The 17,559-nt window shown below is 42.6% G+C and overlaps 1 protein-coding gene across 1 annotated transcript in view; it reads left to right on the top strand.

The window, feature by feature from the left end:
- LOC144687248 (histone-lysine N-methyltransferase NSD2-like) overlaps nucleotides 1-17,559 on the top strand; it is a 112,340-nt gene that overhangs the window by 29,734 nt on the left and 65,047 nt on the right. The window contains exons 4-5 of the mRNA XM_078553081.1: nucleotides 8,065-8,234; nucleotides 9,199-9,729. Coding sequence (XP_078409207.1) covers nucleotides 8,065-8,234; nucleotides 9,199-9,729 — 701 coding nt within the window. The remainder of the gene's footprint in view (nucleotides 1-8,064; nucleotides 8,235-9,198; nucleotides 9,730-17,559) is intronic.

Genomic DNA, 17,559 nt, shown 5'->3' with positions numbered 1-17,559 from the left:
CTACTAAACCCTTACTCACTCCCACCTTTGTTCCCCTTGGTATAGTCCTATCCTAACTGCCTCAGATCCAAGAAAAGCAGATTTGAACATTTATGGCGCACAATTGATGTAGACCTTCGTCATTAGATCTGGCTGGGCTCATCAAGCACTACATCGCGCGCACACACATACATATATATATATATATATATATATATATGTGTATGTATATGTATATGTATATGTGGAGCAGGGGTAGGCCACTTGGCAGCTTGAGCCTGCTGCACCATTCAATAAATTCATGGCTGATGTGATTGTATTCTCAACTCCACGTTCCTGCCTATCCAAGCAACAATCTATCTACCTCTACCTTAAAAATATTCAAAGATTCTGCTTCCACCGTCTTTTGAAGAAGAGTGTTCCAAAGACCCCCTGCCTTCTGAGAGAAAAAAATTCTCCTCATCCCTGTCTTAAATAGTTGATTCCTTATTTTCAAACAGCAACCCCTAGTTCTAGATTCTCCCACAAGAGGAAGCATCCTCCCCACATCCACCTTGTCAAGATCCCTCAGGATCTTATGTTTCAATCAAGTCACCTCTTACTCTTCTAAACTCCAGCGGATACAAGCCTGGCCTGATAAAGCAACTTGCCCTAGGATTACTATTAATCTAGTAAACCTTCTCTGAACTGCTTCCAATGCATTTACTTCCTTCCCTAAATAAGGAGACCAATACTGTACACTATACTCCAGATATGGCCTCACCAATGCCCTCTATCACTGAAGCACAACGTCCCTACTTTTGTATTCAATTCCCCTTGCAATAAATGATAACATTCTATTAGCTTTCCTAATTACTTGCTGTACTTGCATACTAATCTTTTGTGGTTCATGCACTGGGACACCCAGATTCCTCTGCATCTCGGAGCACTGCAATCTCTCGCCATTTAGATAGTATGCTTTTTTATTCTTCCTGCCAAATGGACAATTTCACATGTTTCCACATTAAACCCCATTTGCGACATCTTTGCCTACTCACTTAACCTATCTATATCCCTGTGTTAGCCTCCTTATGTCCTCTTCACAACTTACTTTCCTACCTATCTTTGTGTCATCAGCAAATTTAGCAACCATGCCTTCGGACCCTTCATTCAAGTCATCTATATAAATTGTAAAAATTTAAGGCCTCAGCACTGATCCCTCTGGCACACCACTCGTTACATCTTGCCAATCAGAAAATGACTCTTTTGTGCACACTTTGTTTCCTGTTAGCTAGCCAATCTTCTATCTATGCCAATATGTTACCCCCTACACCATGAACTTTTATTTTCCACAAAAACCTTTGATGTGGTACCTTATCAAAGGCCTTCTGGAAATCCATGTACAGTACACCCACCAGTTCCCCTTGATCCACAGCACATGTGACTCCTTCAAAGAATGCCACTAAATTGGTTCAACATGATTCCTCTTTCACAAAACCATGTTGACTCTGCCAGATTACCTTGAAGTTTTCTAAGTGCCCTGCTTAACATCTTTAATAATAGCTTCTAATGTTTTCCCTATGACAGATGTTAAGCTAACTGGCCTGTACTTTTCTGCTTTCATTTTCCCTCCCTTTTTGATTAAAGGAGTTACATTCAGTATTTTCCAATCTAATGGAACCTTCCCCAAACCCAGGGAATTCTAGAAAATTAAAACCAACGCATCAATTATCTCACTAGCCACTTTATTTAAGACCCAAGGATGAAGTCCATCAGGACCCGGAGGCTTTCTTTTCATTCTTTCATGGGATGTCAGCTTTGCTGGCAGGGCCAGCATTTATTGCCCATCAATAGTTGCCCTTGAGAAGGTGGTGGTGAGCTGCTTTCTTGAACCACTGCAGTCCATGTGGTGTAGGTACGCCCATGGTGCTGTTAGGAAGGGAGTTCCAAGATTTTGACCCAGTGACAGTGAAGCAACGGCGATATAGTTCCAATTCAGGATGGTGGGTGGCATGGAAGGGAACTTCCAGGTGGTGGTGTTCAGCCCGCAGATCAAACAATCTACTCAGTACCACTTCCCTGGTGATTGTAATTTTCTGGAGTTCCTCCCTCCCTTCCGTTTCCTGATTTACAGCTATTTCTGGGATGTTATTTGTATCCTGTATAGTGAAGTATAGTCTTCCCACTCTCTCCTCTCAAAGCTGTTTACTGCTGCAGGATTGCAATGCAAAGACCCTGGCTTTTTGTCTCCACTGCCAACCGTTGCCTCATACCCCTCCTGTGTCCCCTTCACCCTCTTTAAAGACCAGTGCAAGAAGCTTATGAACTTCTTTGCCACAGAGATTGAAACTATCTGTTCAGTCTGTTTTCCATAACTTTCCTTAGCCTCACCAATCCCTAGTCTGGAGCTCACACCTTTGTCTGGTTTCTCTCCTATCTCCTCTCATGCTCTCTCTGAGTTTATCTTGTCCATAAGTGCCACCCCCTGATATCTTGATCCTATTTCCACTATCACTCAATTTCTCTTCCTGACCCGCACATTAAAATGTTCCTAGCAACACTTAGCACCTCTAATGTAGTGAAGTGTCTCAAGATGCTTCTTGGCATTATCAAATAGAATTTGACACCAAACCACTTGAGATATTAGGATCGATACCTAAAAATCTGGGATGTGGGCTTCACTGTCCAGGCCAGCATTTATTGCCCATGAGAAGGTGGTGATGAGCTGCCTTCTTGAACCACTGCAGTCCATGTGGTGTACGTACACCCACAGTACTGTTAGGAAGGGAGTTCCAAGATTTTGACCCAGTGACAGGGCCTTGTATTAATATATGTAGCTTCTGTACACGCAAATGCGCCACATTGCAAGCCTGACTGGCTATCTTAAATTGGTTGTCAGCATAATTCTTAGCACGCTGAGGATTATTTAGCAAATATTGTCCAATCATGGAATCACACCTAATGTTGGATACTGTTTTGAGCTTTGTAAGCGAAGCAGAGGTGATGGTGTAGTGGTATTGTCACTGGACCGGTAATCCGGAAACCCAGGAGTAATGCCCTGGGGACCTGGGTTCAGATCCCGTCACGGCAAACGGTGGAATTTGAATCCAATAAAAATCTGGAACTAAAGGTCTAATAATGACCGTGAAACCATTGCCTGCCAAGTTTCATAACCCATCTGGTTTACTAATGCCCATTAGGGGAGGAAATCTGTTCTTACCTAGTCGGACCTACATGTGACTCGAGACCCACAGCAATGTGGTTGAGTCCTAAATGCCCTCTGAACAAGGGTAATTTGGGATAGACAATGACGCCAACATCCCGTGAACAAATTTTTAAAAAAGCACGGGCTGATTGGGTATGCCCTGTACCTTACCAGTTGCGAGCAGCAGAGGAGACATGCTGTTTGATACAATCCGTCAGTCTTTGGGACGTTCGGCCTAAGTACCAAGCACCACACTGGCGCTGAAATTCATATACTACATTGCGCACTTGTGTGACAGGCAGAACGTCTTTTTGGCTTGACAGCATTCTGTTAGTGACAAACACCACTTGTGCTGCAACTGCACAGTAGCATTGTGAAACAGCTAACTTCACTTGTTGCTCAAATTTTTGCTACCTTGCCCTTCCAGGGTAAAGTGGGCACTTTTCAGAACCAAAAATGATGGCCTTAAGCTCATTCATGAGTTTGCGCAATATATAGCACAAAATGATCTGATCAGGGTAGCCATTATCTGCAGGATGCCTTTGAATGCGCCCTGTTTTGGCATCAGGCTTGCAGATGAGCAAATAGCTCAGGCCCTATTTGTGTAGTTGCCAATAAGGCCAGCCTTGTAGCACGTGGAACTGTAAGAATCCTAAAGTGCATATTGACCAGTGAAGATAGGCTTGTGGTAGACCATGGTAGAGTACCACCTGGCAGATTTTTCAACTAATACGTCAAGGAAAGGGAGTTCATTTGACTGCTGTATTTCTAAGGTGAATTTGAGCACAGGATGAAGCTCATTAAGACATGTAAGGAAATTATTACATGCAGCTGCAGATTTAAATATAGCAAACGTGTCATCCGAATATCGGAAATATGCAAGAAGATTAGGTGTCATTCCATTGGCCCACTCTTTTCATATTGTATAAATTATTGTTCCCTTTTACATTTGGTATTCTTGCAAATTGTTATGATGAGTGCAAGACAAAAAGTTTCGACAAAAAGTCTCTCTCTTCAGCAATTATTTAGATTGTGACAAACTAGATTCAGAGATCTTCAGGGTCCAGGTACATAGATCGGTAAAGTGCAGGAATCGGATACAGAATATAATCAAAAAGGACGAATGGAATGCTGAGGTGTTCGACCCCGGGCCCCATGAAGTTTCATGGCACCAGCTCAAACGTGAGCATGGAAACATCCTGCTGATTAGCCCTTCCTCAGTTGCTGAATCAGTGCTCCTCCATGTTGAACATCACTTGGAAGAAGCACTGAGGGTGGCAGGGGTGCATAATGTACTCTGGGTGGGGGACCTCAATGCTCGGTAGCACCACTACTGACTGAACTGGCCGAGTCCGACAAGACATAGCTTCTGGACTGGGTCTACGGCAGGTGGTGAAGGAACCAACGAGGGGAAAAACATATTTGACCTCATCCTCACCAACCTGCCTGCCGCAGATTCATCTGTCCATGACAGTATCGGGAGGAGTGACCACTGCATGTTGTGGAGATGAAGTCCTGTCTTCACATTGAGGATACGTCCCATAGTGTTGTGTGGTACTACTGCCATGCTAAATGGGATAGATTTCGAACAGATCTAGCAACTCAAGACTGGGCATCGATGAGGCACTGTGGGCCATCAGCAGCAGCAGAATTGTACTCGAACACAATCTGTAACCTCATGGCTCAGCATATCCCCCCCCCCTCTACCATTACCATCAAGGCAGGGAATCAACCCTGGTTCAATGAAGAGTGCATGAGGGGATGCCAGGAGCAGCACCAGGCATAACTAAAAATGAGGGGTCAACCTGGTGAAGCTATAACACAGAACTACTTGCATGCCAAACCACATAAGCAGCAAGTGATAGACTGAGCTAAGTGATCCCACAACCAACGGATCAGGTCTAAGCTCTGCAGGCCTGCAACATCCAGCCGTGAATGTGGTGGACAGTTAAACAACTCACTGGAGGAGTAGGCTCCACAGATATCCCCATCCTCGATGATGGGAAAGCCCAGCACATCAAAGCAAAAGACAAGGCTGAAGCATTTGCTAAAATCTTCAGCCAGAAGTGCCGAGTGGATGATCCATCTCTGCCTCCTCTGGACGTCCCAGCATCACAGATGCTAGTCTTCAGCCAATCATTTACTCCACGTGATATCAAGAAACGGCTGATGGCACTGGATAGAGCAAAGACTATAGGCCATGACAATATTTTAGCAGCAGTACTGAAGACTTGTACTCCAGAACTTGCCGCAGCCCTAGCCAGGCTGTTCCAGTACAGCTAGAACATTGGTATCTACCTGGCTATGTGGAAAATTGCCCAGGTATGTTCTGTGCACAAAAAGCAGGACAAATCCAACCTGGCCGATTGCTGCCCCATCCATCTACTCTCGATCATCAGTAAAGTAATGGAAGGGATCATCAACAGTGCTATCAAGCAGCACTTGCTTAGCAATAACCTGCTCACTGATGCCCAGTTTGGGTTCCGCCAGGGCCACTCAGCTCCTGACCTCATCACAGCCTTGGATCAAACATGGACAAAAGAACTGAACTCCCAGAGTGAGGTGCGAACGACTGGCCTTCTCATAAGAACTAGGAGCAGGAGTAGGCAATTCAGCCCCTCGAGCCTGCCCCGCTATTCAATACGATCATGGCTGATCTCATTTCGGCCTCAACTCCAATTTCCCGCCCTCTCCCCATAACCTTTCAACCCGTTACTAATTAAATCTAATTACATTTAGGCTACGTTTGACCAAATGTGGCATCAAGGATCTCTGGCAAAACTGGAGTCGATGGGAGCCGGGGGAAAACTCTCCGCTGGTTGGAGTCATACCTAGCGCAAAGGAAGATTGTGTTTGTTGTTGGAAGTCAGCCATCTCTGCTCCAGGACATCACTGCAGGGGTTCCTCAGGGTAGTGTCCTTGGCCCAACTATCTTCAGCTGCTTCATCAATGACCTTCTTTCCATCATAAGGTCAGAAGTGGAGATGTTTGCTGATGATTGCACAATGCTCAGCGCCATTTGTGGTTCCTCAGATACTGAAGCAGTCCATGTCCAAATGCAGCAAGATCTGGATAATATCTAGGCTTGGGCTGACAAGTGGCAAGTAACATTTGCACCGCACAAGTACCAGGCAATGACCATCGGCAACAAGAGAGAATCTAACCATTGCCCCTTGACGTTCAATTGCAGTACCACCACTGAATCCTCCACAATCAACATCCTGGGGGTTACCATTGACCGGAAACTGAACTCGACTAGCCTTATAAATACTGTGGCTACAAGAGCAGGTCAGAGGCTAGGAATCATGCGACAAGTAACCTGACTCCCCAAAGCCTGTCCACCATCTGCAAGGCACAAGTCAGCAGTGTGATGGAATGCTCCCCACTTGCCTGGATGAGTGCAGTTCCCACAACACTCAAGCTTGACACTGTCCAGGACAAAGCAGCCCGCTTGATTGGCACCACATCAACAAACATTTGCTCCCTCCACCACCGATGCACGGTAGCAACAGTGTGTACCATCTATAAGATGTACTGCAGGAATTCACCAAGGCTTCTTCGACAGCACCTTCCAAACTCATGACTACTACCATCTAGAAGGACAAGGGCAGCAGATAGATGGGAACACCACCACCTGGAAGTTCCCCTCCAAGTCACTCACCATCCTGATTTGGAAGTATATCGCCATTCCTTCACTGTCACTGGGTCAAAATCCCTGGAACTCCCTTCCTAACAGCACTGTGGATGTGCCTACACCACATGGACTGCAGAGGTTCAAGAAGGCAGCTCACCACCACCTTCTCAAGGGCAACTTGGGATGGGCAATAAATGTTGGCCCAGCCAGTGAAGCCCACATCCTGTGAATGAAAGCAGTCTTTCTAACTAGAGGGCTAGAATGCAAAAGGAAGGAAGTTTTTGACACTGCTATGCAAAGCCCTGGTTAGGCCACATCTGGACTACTGTGTACATTTCTGGCATCGCATCTCAAAGTGTATATTGACTTACGCAGGAGTGCATTACACAGCCACCAGACTGTTGCAAGAACTCCAACAGTTTGTTTGAGGCGAGATTACATAAACTCGGCTTGTGTTCTTTGGAATATCAAAGTTAAGGGTTGATTTGTTTGAGGTTTTTAGGATGGTAGTAATATGGAACTCATTGGCTCAAAATGTGGTGGATGCCAGCTCAGTTAATAATTTTGGATCTGAAATTGATGGAGTTTCGCTGGACATGGGTTAAAAGGTAGAAGAATGGCGTTAAGCTGCAAATAGGCCATAATCTCATTAGGTGGTGAAACAAGCTCGAGAGACTGACTGACCACCTACTGTTCCCATGTACCTTGCAATTTGTACACTGTCTTGACTTGGACAATAATCGGCATTCCTTCATTGTCGCTGTGTCAAAGCCCTGTAGCTCCCTGCTTAACTTTATTGCAGGGAGTACCTTCACTATGCAGATTGCAGTGGTTCAAGGTGGCTCACCATCACTTTCTCAAGGGCAATGAGGGATGAACAATAAATGCTGACCTTACCAACAGCACCCACTTCCTGAGAATAAGCTTTTTAATTAAAGCAATTTTATATGCATGAGCAGAATTGCGTTGCTCGTTAGCTGAATACAGGTTGTGGGTCTGGTGTAGGGAAGACAGTTTCTAGGAAATCAGATCCATAGTTTTGCCTTTAATTCAAGACACATCATTGTAGGCTTTCAATAATTGTAATTCTTTTGAGGATTGCATTGTCAATTTTTTAATTGTAAATAGACTCCAAATCCAATGTAGTAAAGTCCAATGTAAGTCTATGCAGTAAAATATGACTTCCCTGAATAATCGCACTGCTCTGTAACTGTGTTCAATTTTTGCAGTAAAAATTGCAAACAATACTTTTCCCTTATTTTGACAGGTCTGAACAGGGCCACTTGTCGCCAGTACCATGTCCAGTTTTTTGGAGAAGCTCCAGAAAGAGCCTGGATTTTTGAAAAGAGCATGATACCCTTTGAAGATTTTCAACAATATGATGAGTTAGTCCAAGAAAGTGCCAAACATGCAAGTTCCAAGGCAGAGAAGAACAAGGTAGAAAATTCCCTTGGATGCATTAAGTATTGAGATTTTACAGTGCATCTTTCTTTCCTGTGGCATGTACAAGTTTTGTTCACAGAAGTCTAATCTGATTTGTTTGTCATTCACTCTGAACATCTTTCTTATGTTTTGTTTTCTGCTCCTCACAGGATTGTTAAAATATTCTCCTCCTGTCCCCCCACCTTTACTTCCAACAGTGAGTTTGTAGTTCTTGCTGAAACTGTCGCCAGTGTTGCATTAACTGATGTAGCTTTTTGCCACTATCTAGACCAGCTTAAAAAATGGTCATTAACCATGTCCAGACTTGGATGACTGACCAAACCTTGCTGCAGTATCTGAGATCAGCATTGGAGTGCTTTATAAAACATCTCCTTTTGGCCTTATCCCAAACATCATTCGCTCAGAAATTTTTAGACTATACAAAATGCTCAGATAAAACTAAAATAATTTTTTCCAGCCTCTTGGGGCTCAATTAATTCTAAATTTCCCATCTGCTTTGGCATCACTCCTAAAGTTTGGCAGATGAGTAAGTCCTGAAGTTCAGAGCCAAACAGTGTATTCAAGCCAAATTTGAGCCTCCGCTATTGAAGTGAAATCTGCCTCGGAGTTGCCTTTATTTGTGGTATTAAACCTGCCTGGTGTCATGGAAATATTATCTTACTGAATCTTTTCACATATTGGACCTCCTGGTTAATATGTTTATCACTAAAGTAGCTTTATTCCTATAACACATCATTTCCACCTGAGTTGAAGTGTGTATTTTTTTTAAAAACTATCCTCAGTAGCTACAAATTCCACAGAGATGTCTGTAGAGTTAAATGTTCAATCATTCATGATAAAATATAATGGGTTTAGAACGTGAGGTGACGATTCCATCCCTAGCAGGTCTGAAGAAATTCTTTCAGCAGTTTAGCAATTATATGTCCTTAGAGAATGAAATAACTTTTCTGTTTTTCAGATCCTAAAACCAATTCCTGCCAAAATTCGTGGTCAGTGGGATATCGGCATTTCCCAGGCTAAAGAAGCATTGGCAATGACCCGAGAGGATCGAAAGGCTAAATACACCTTTGTTTATGATCATGATCGTCCACTACTCCCGCCTCAGGTTGCAAAGGAAGCTGGCGTTCCTGTTGAACTTATAGAGGACAGGAAATGGCCAACTGAAGAATTCCCAAGTACCAAGGAAAATCTCACTGACAGTAAAGGCCGTAGGAGAAGAAACCGCAGTGCGCCAAATAAAAGGCAGTGTTCAAAGCTGTGTGAACCTAAGACCCCTGCAGGGCAGTGTGTAAATAGGACTGTAGATTGTATTGAAGGTTCTGCTCAAAGTCAGTCAAGTGATAGGACATCTTGTAGATCATCAGACTCTGAGAGTGGTACAGGTTCCCCGGTGGCGAAGAGAAAACAAGGAGCCTCCATTCAGCGGACCAGGAAATGTGATACTGCCTTCGCTCAGTTCATGGCCTTTTGTCAGAAACACAGAGACGAGGTTTGTGTTTTAAAAGCTTACTTGGCAAGTAAAATATAAATTCTTGCATTCAGACTTCATTTCTGTCTCCAATAAGCTGTTGAATTCCAGAGCTGTCTCTATACAGTGGCAGTACAGGGTAGGTCTGCAGTACCAGAAATACAATAAGTAATAATATTTAGCACTGAAGACTTGACTAGGCATTACATTAAGACACTGCCCAATTCAGTGAATTGTAAAGAAAGCACAATTACCTGAAAATTAACACTGAACAGAAAGCTGGCTTGTGTTTTGCGCTAAAATGCATTTCCTGATGTCGCTTGACTTGACTTTGATATTATCAATGAAAAATTTTGTTTCAGTTGGCAAAATGAATGTCATAGTACAGTTCATAATTTTAGTTATGAGGTGAGAATGAATAGAATAGAAAGCTTTTTCCAGTTAGGAATAATTAGTTGCACTTAAAATTGCAAATGAGGGTGAAATATTGCACATAATAATCTGAAAGGTTATATTCATGGAAGGTTGAAGTTGGCCAAATACATGGAATTTGCATCCGTAATGGACAAAACTATGGAGGTGCAGCACTTGTCATTGGCCATTGTTAGAGAGTGTTTTCCTCTGGTGAGCGAAATGGCAAAAAGGCAAAGGTTTTCTTTTATTGCCAGACCAAAAGCAAAAGTTAGGCCTAGCTCTTCCTGTCAGCAGCCTACATTTTAAATTGTTTTTACTTTTCCATCAGCTGCAGCGGGAAGTTCCTGTCCCAGCTGCAGTGTGGATCAGTTGTCAAGGTGAGTAGGGAGGCCTTGTAGCAAACCTATTTGAAGTGAAACAATGCCTCCTTTGTTGTCATGAACTGAAAGCATGCTGAAATCTGCCTTCGATTCAGCATTTCCAAGTGTTTTCAAAGTAAATTTTAATTATTCTTTCTAGCTCCCCCTTCGTCCCTTGTGCTGCTCATCCATTGCGCATTAAGTTTGAAAGTGACATATATCCCAATTGCAAACAAGAATCTTGAACTTAAACAGTGGAGAGCTGGCTAAGGTTAATTGGGAAAATAGGCTTGCGTATGGCAGTAAGTAAACAGTGGGAAATGTTTATAAGAAACAATTCAAAATGTTTGACGAAATACATCCCATTGGAAAACAAAAAATCAGATCCATCCATGGCTAACTAAGGAGGTTGAGGAGAAGAGTAGATTAAAAGAAGAGACTTATAATGTTGCAAAGAGAGTAGCAAGTCTGAAGATTGGGAGTGTTTTGGAAACCAACAAGGGGCCACCAAAAAGGTGCTAAAAAGAGAAAAAATAGAATGAGAGTAGACAAGCCAAGGATATAAAAACAGATTGTAAGACCTTTTACAAGCATGTAAAAGGGAAGAGCAGCTAAAGTAAATATCTGTCCCTTAGATACAGAGTAGAAATTATGGGAAATGAGAAAATGGCAGACTGAACAATTTCGTGCCTATCTTGACAGTAAAAGGCACATGTTACATACCAGAAATAACTTAGGGGCTGATAGGAGTGAAGAAATTAAGTTGATTGATATCAGCAGGGAAAAGTACTGGAGAAACTCAAGGGAATAAAATCAGACAAATCCCCAGGGCCTGATGGCCTACATCCCAGGGTTTTAAAAGAGATAGCTGCAGAGATAGTGGATGCGCTGGCTTTGATTTTCCAAACTTCCCTATGTCCTGGAATGCTCCCAGCAAATTGGAAGTTAGCAAATGTAACACCACTATTCAAGAAAGAAGGCAGAGAGAAAACAAGTAACTGCTGGCCAGTTAGCCTGACATCAGTCATTGGGAAAATGTAGGAATCTATTATTAAAGTCTTAACAATGAACTTGTTCTAATCATACTATGCTTTTCTAAGTCAACATGGTTTTACTGAAGGGAAACCCTGTTTGACAAACCTATTAGAGCTTTTTGAGAATGTAGCTAATAGAATGGATAAAGGGAATCCAGTAGAGGAATTGTACTTGGATTTCCAAAAGGCATTCGATAAGGTGCCACACTGAAGGATATTACATAAGATGAGTGTTCATGGAGTTGGGAATGATATATTAACATAGAAAACTATAGAGGAGATGTGCGGGGCAAGTTTTTTACGCAGAGGGTAATGAGTGTCTGGAATTCGCTGCCAGAGGAGGTGGTGGAAGCAGGTACAATAGTGGTGTTTAAGAGGCAGCTTGACAAATAGATGAATAGGATGGGAATAGAGAGATATGGACCCCGGAAGTGCAAAATGCTTTAGTTGACGGGCAATATGATCGGCGCAGGCTTGGAGGGCCGAAAGGCCTGTTCCTGTGCTGTACTTTTCTTTGTTCTTTGTTCTTATAGCAAATTGGTTAAAGGACAGGAAGCAGATATTAGGGATAAATGAGGCATTTTCAAGTTGCCAGGCAGTAACTCGTGGAGTGCCACAGGACTGTTTACAGTCTATATTAATGACTTAGACCAGAGACAAAAGTAGGTGGGAAAGCAAGCTGAGAGGAGGACACACAAGCTACAAAGAGTTAAAGATAGGTTAAGTGAGTGGGTAACAATGTGGCAGATGGTATATAATCTGGGGAAGTATGAGGCTATTCACATTGGTTGTAATAATAGAAAAGCAGAGTATTTTTTAAACGCCATGCACGTTATAAATGTGATCAGAGACGGGTTTACCTAAAAAGGAGGGTTGGTTTAGCAGCACTGGGGGTGACGGTAGTGGAAAGACACACACTCCTGATTTTAAAGGGCTGCATTTCTGGAGCTGGCTCTACGTCTGCTCGGAACAGCACTAAATAAATAAGAGCAAAAAACTAATTAAGTTACAGTCAAACAGCCTAAGTTTATGCACTGACCAGTCACAGTGGCACCATCAGCAGAGGCTCCCCCGGAGCCATTCCTGGCAAACTGGAAGTTGGGATTCTAGCGTTGGTCGCCCCGGAACTTCCGATTCCATTACAATCGAGAGGAAGGTAGTGTTGGAAAGGCTATCTTTACTTAAATAGATAAGGTGCCAGGACCGGATGAGATGGACCCAAGGGCACTGAGGGAAGTGAGTGGCAATTCCAGAGGCACTAGTGATAATCTTCCTGTGACACCGGGGAGGTGCCAGAGGACTGGAGAACTGCAAATATTACACCTTTGTTCAAAAAGGGATGCAAGGATAAAGCTGGCAACTACAGGCCAATCAGTTTGACTTCAGTACCAGGGAAACTTCCGGAAACTGTAGTACGGGATAAAATCTATAGTCGCTTGGACAAGTGCAGGATAATTAACCAAAGCCAGCATCAAGCCATTAAGGGAAAATCATGTTTAACTAACTTGCTGGAGTTTTTTGAGCAGGTTAAGAAAGAAGGTTGATAAGGGAAACACTGTTGATGTGATGTATATGGACTTTCAAAAGGCATTTGATACAGTGCCATACAACAGACTTGTGAGCAAAATTCTGGAATAAAAGGGAAAGCAGGCACTTGGATAAGAAGTTGGCTGATTAACAGGAAACAGAATAGTGATAAATGGTTGTTTTTCAGATTGGAGGAAGGTTTGTAGTGGAGTTCCCCAGGGGTCAGTGTTGGGACCCTTGCTCTTCCTGATGTATGTTAATGACCTAGACTGTGGTGTGTAGGGTATGATTTCAAAATTTGCAGATGGTACAAAGGTTGGAGATGTTGTCAACTGTGATGGGGATAGCCTTGAACTTCAGAAGGATATAGACATGCTTAGATTGGGCAGACAAATGGCAGATGAAGTTCAATACAGAGAAGTGATTCATTTTAGCAGGAAAAATATGGTGAGACGATATAAAATAAAGGGAGATCCCCTAAAGGAGATGCAGGATCAGAGGGACCTCGGTCTATACGTACACAGGTCATTGAAAATGGCAGGGCATGTTGAGAGAGCAGTTAATAAAGCATATAGTATCTTAGGCTTTATTAATAGGGGCATTGAGTACAAGAGTAAGGACGTCATATTGAAATTGTATAAGACACTAGTTAGGCCTCATCTGGAGTACTGCGTCCAGTTCTGGGCGCCATACTTAAGGAAGAATGTGAAGGCTTTGGAGAGAGTACAGAGGAGATTCACAAAATTAATTGCAGGACCAAAGAACTGTAGCCTATGAGGATAGATTGGAGAGGTTTGGACTCTTTTCCTTGGAGAAAAGAAGGCTCAGAGGACACTTGATAGAGGTAATCAAGATCGTGAGTGGTATGCACAGGGTAAATAGTGAGAAACTGTTCCCACTCGAACATGAAGAATTAGAGGACGCAGATTCAAAATAATTGGCAAAAGGAGTAAATGTGATGAGGAAAAATTTTTTCATCCAGGGGGTGGTTGGTATCTGGAACCAACTTCCTGAAAGGTTAGTGGAGGTAGGCTCAATCAAGGCATTCAAAAGGGAATTGGATTACTACTTGCAAAGAGAGAATGTGCAAGGTAATGGGGATGAAGGCAGGGGAGTGAGACTAGGTGGAATGCTCTTTCAGTGAGCCAATGCAGACTCAATGGGCCAAATGGCCGCCTTCTGCACTGTAAAGATACTGTGATTCATTGCAGCACTCAATAGCAGCAAAGGTCTCTGCATTCGTCATTGTTGGGTCCAGAGATCTGGGCCACCATTTTCATACAGCGAGTTATTTAGAACATGGAATGCTTGCTACAGTTGCACAGGGTTTTGGTGAGACCTGCATCTGGAGCAGTGTGCGCAATTTTGGTCTCCACATTTAAGAAAGGATATACTTGCATTGGAAGACGGTACAGCACAGCTTCACTAAATTGGTCCCTGAGTTGAGATGCTGAGTAAATTGGGCTTTTGTTCTTCTAAACTCCAGAGAATATGAGGCGATCTCATTGCAACCTATAAAATCCTGATGGGGCTTGTTAGGGTAGACACAGAGATTGCTTCCATTGGTCAGGGAATTTAAAACAGGGGGCATGGTCTCAGGATAAGGGGCTGATCGCTTAGGACTGAGATGCGAACTTTCTTGACTAAAAGGTTTGTGAACCTTTGGAATTCTCTACCCCAGATGGTTGTGGATGCTCCATCATTGAAAATATTTAAGGCTGGGATAGAGAAGTTTTTGGTATCTCAGGGAATTAAGGGATATGGGGAGCAGGTAGGAAAATGGAGGAAGTGCAAGATCAGGCATAATTGTATTGACTGAGGGGAGAAGGTGTCACTGAACTAGTAGTCCAGAGGCCCAGGTTCTGCTCTGGGGAGGCAGGTTCACATCCCACCACGGCAGCTCATCACCACCTTCTCAAGGGCAATTGGGGATGGGCAATAAATGCTGGCCCAGCCAGCGAAGCCCACATCCCATGAATGAATTTTAAAGTAAAACTAATCCAATTAAATAAAATCTGGAATTGAAAACTAGTCTCAGTAATAGTGACCATGAAACTATCATCGATTGTCGTAAAACCCCATGTGGTTCAATAATGTCCTTTAGGGAAGAAATTCTGCCATCCTAGACCCAGAGCAATGTGGTTAACTCTTAACTACTCTCTGAAATGGCCTAGCAAGCCACTCAGTTCAAAGGTCAATCAGTGATGGGCAACAAATGCTGGCAATGTCAGCAACGCCCATGTTCCGTGAAATAATTTTTTTTAAATGGCAGAGCAGGCTTGATGGTCGATGACTCCTCCTATTTCTTATGTTCTTATGCTTTTGAGGCTATGCAGGCAAAAACTGCAAAATCATTTAAGAAGGAAAAGGCAGGAGAGGAGGTAGGATTACAGGAGATGGCCCAAATGATCTCTTGATGTGCTGTAATTGATTTGTTCATAAACAGCAAGTCAATCTTTTTCAAAACACATAAGCATCTTCTGTACTGGGAATGAAATAAACTAAATCTTGACAGGCATAATTCCCAGTAAAGCAAATTATCTTGCAAAAAATTCTCAAACATCAGTGTTTGAATTCTTCACTAAATTAATGTTACACATTTAGCTCATGCTTGTGATCTTTCCGCATGACTTCAGTTCAGTGTGGAGTAGGGATGTGTGTATAGTCTTCAGCCAGCAAGGGCAGTTAGTGTTTCTCAATATACTCTACCATGCAATGATAAAATTCCTTACATGGACCATTCAGCACAGTAAGAAATATTTGATTTTCACATTCTGTGACTTGCTGTATTTTTGTGAACTAATTAGAAATGCTACTTTTGTGTGTTTTAATTCCTCTCTGGTGCACTTGATCTTGGCTGAAAATGTACATGTCTTTGTATGCTTGAGTCACAGTACTTTGTTATAGCTTGAAGCCAATAAGGGTTTTACATTTGTTTGTAAATCTATTGTGCTTATAAAGTGGAACCCCAGCAATTTTGTCAACTAAAAATTGCTAGATGCAGACATAGAGAATGCCATGCAGATATTCCACAATATCAAGGCAACCACTATGCATTGATTCCTTTGTAACATTTTGGCTTAAATCTCTTCTTTGTTTTAATTGAGCTTTAAAATCCCAGATGCATGGTGCCCAGTTTTAATTCTGTATCAATGAATGGGTTTTGAGTGTTCAAAGGTTATTGCAGAAAATAGAAAGCTCAGTCTGGGGGTTAACATTTTGGCGTGGATAGAAGATTGTTTCCTGTTAGCTAGCCAAAGCAGGCATAAATGTCATTTTCTGGTTGGCAAGATGTAATGAGTGGTTTGCCTCAGGGATCAGTGCTGGGTCTCAGTGCCTGGGTGAGTGGGCAAAGATCTGGCAAATGAAGTATAATGTGGGAAAATATGAAATTGTCCATTTCGGCAGGAAGCATTAAAAAGCATGCCTAAATGGAGAGATTGCAGAGCTCTGAGATGCAAAGGGATCTGGGCGTCCCAGTGCATGAATCACAAAAGGTTAGTACGCAGGTGCAACAAGTAACTAGGAAAGTTAGTAGAATGTTATTGTTTATTGCAAGGGGGATTGAATACAAAAGTAGGGATGTTATGCTTCAATGATACAGGGCATTGGTGAGACCACATCTGGAGTGCTGTGTACAGTGTTGGACTCCTTATTTAGGGAAGGATGTAAATGCATTAGAAGCAGTTTAGGGAAGGTTTACTAGACTAATACTAGGAATGGGCAGGTTGTCTTATGAGGAAAGGTTGGACAGACTAGGCTTGTATCCATTGGAGTTTAGGAGAGTAAGGTAACTTGATTGAAACCTTTAAGATCCTGAATGGACTTGACAGGGTGGATGTGGAGAGGATGTTTCCTCTTGTGGGAGAATCTAGAACTAGGGATCATAGTTTAAAAATAAGGTGTCGTTCATTTAAGACAGAGATGAGGAGAAATTTTCTCTGAGGGTCATGAGCCTTTGGAACTCCCCTCAAAAGACGGTGGAAGCAGAGCCTTTGAATATTTTCAAGGCAGAGGTAGATAGATACTTGGATAAGCAAGTGGGTGAAAGGTTATTGGGGGTAGGCAGGAATATGGAGTTGAGGTTACAATCTGATCAGCCATAAACTTATTGAATGGCAGAGCAGGCTCGCGAGGCCGAGTGGCCTCCTACTCCTGGTTCATATGTGAGAGTTAAAATCGGGGCCCAAGGTTTCTAATCTAAAATCTGCAAATATTTGTAAATTGACCAAATGCGAGTTGAGCCGCCCTCATCTTGAGCACTAAGAGGGAAGATTTCTTCCACAATTTATAATGAAGTTGTAAATGTGGCTTTATACTAGTATTACTGTACATAAGGAAATAATTTCTCCAAGGTTTCACTGTTCTGAAGATACATTAAGGAGTTATGTTTCCTATTGAATGGATAAAACATTTATTCATGCTTACAGTTCCAACTACATGTTGAAAATTGCCGTTGAATTTCTGTTCGTTGTGATGTAGACTGAAGAAGGCTCCAACATAATTTTAGTTTGCTT

The sequence above is a fragment of the Cetorhinus maximus genome, chromosome 1 (assembly GCF_964194155.1).
Source record: "Cetorhinus maximus chromosome 1, sCetMax3.hap1.1, whole genome shotgun sequence".
NCBI lineage: Eukaryota > Metazoa > Chordata > Chondrichthyes > Lamniformes > Cetorhinidae > Cetorhinus > Cetorhinus maximus.
Note: the sequence above shows the minus strand (reverse complement) of the source record. Positions and strands in the feature narration are given on the sequence as shown.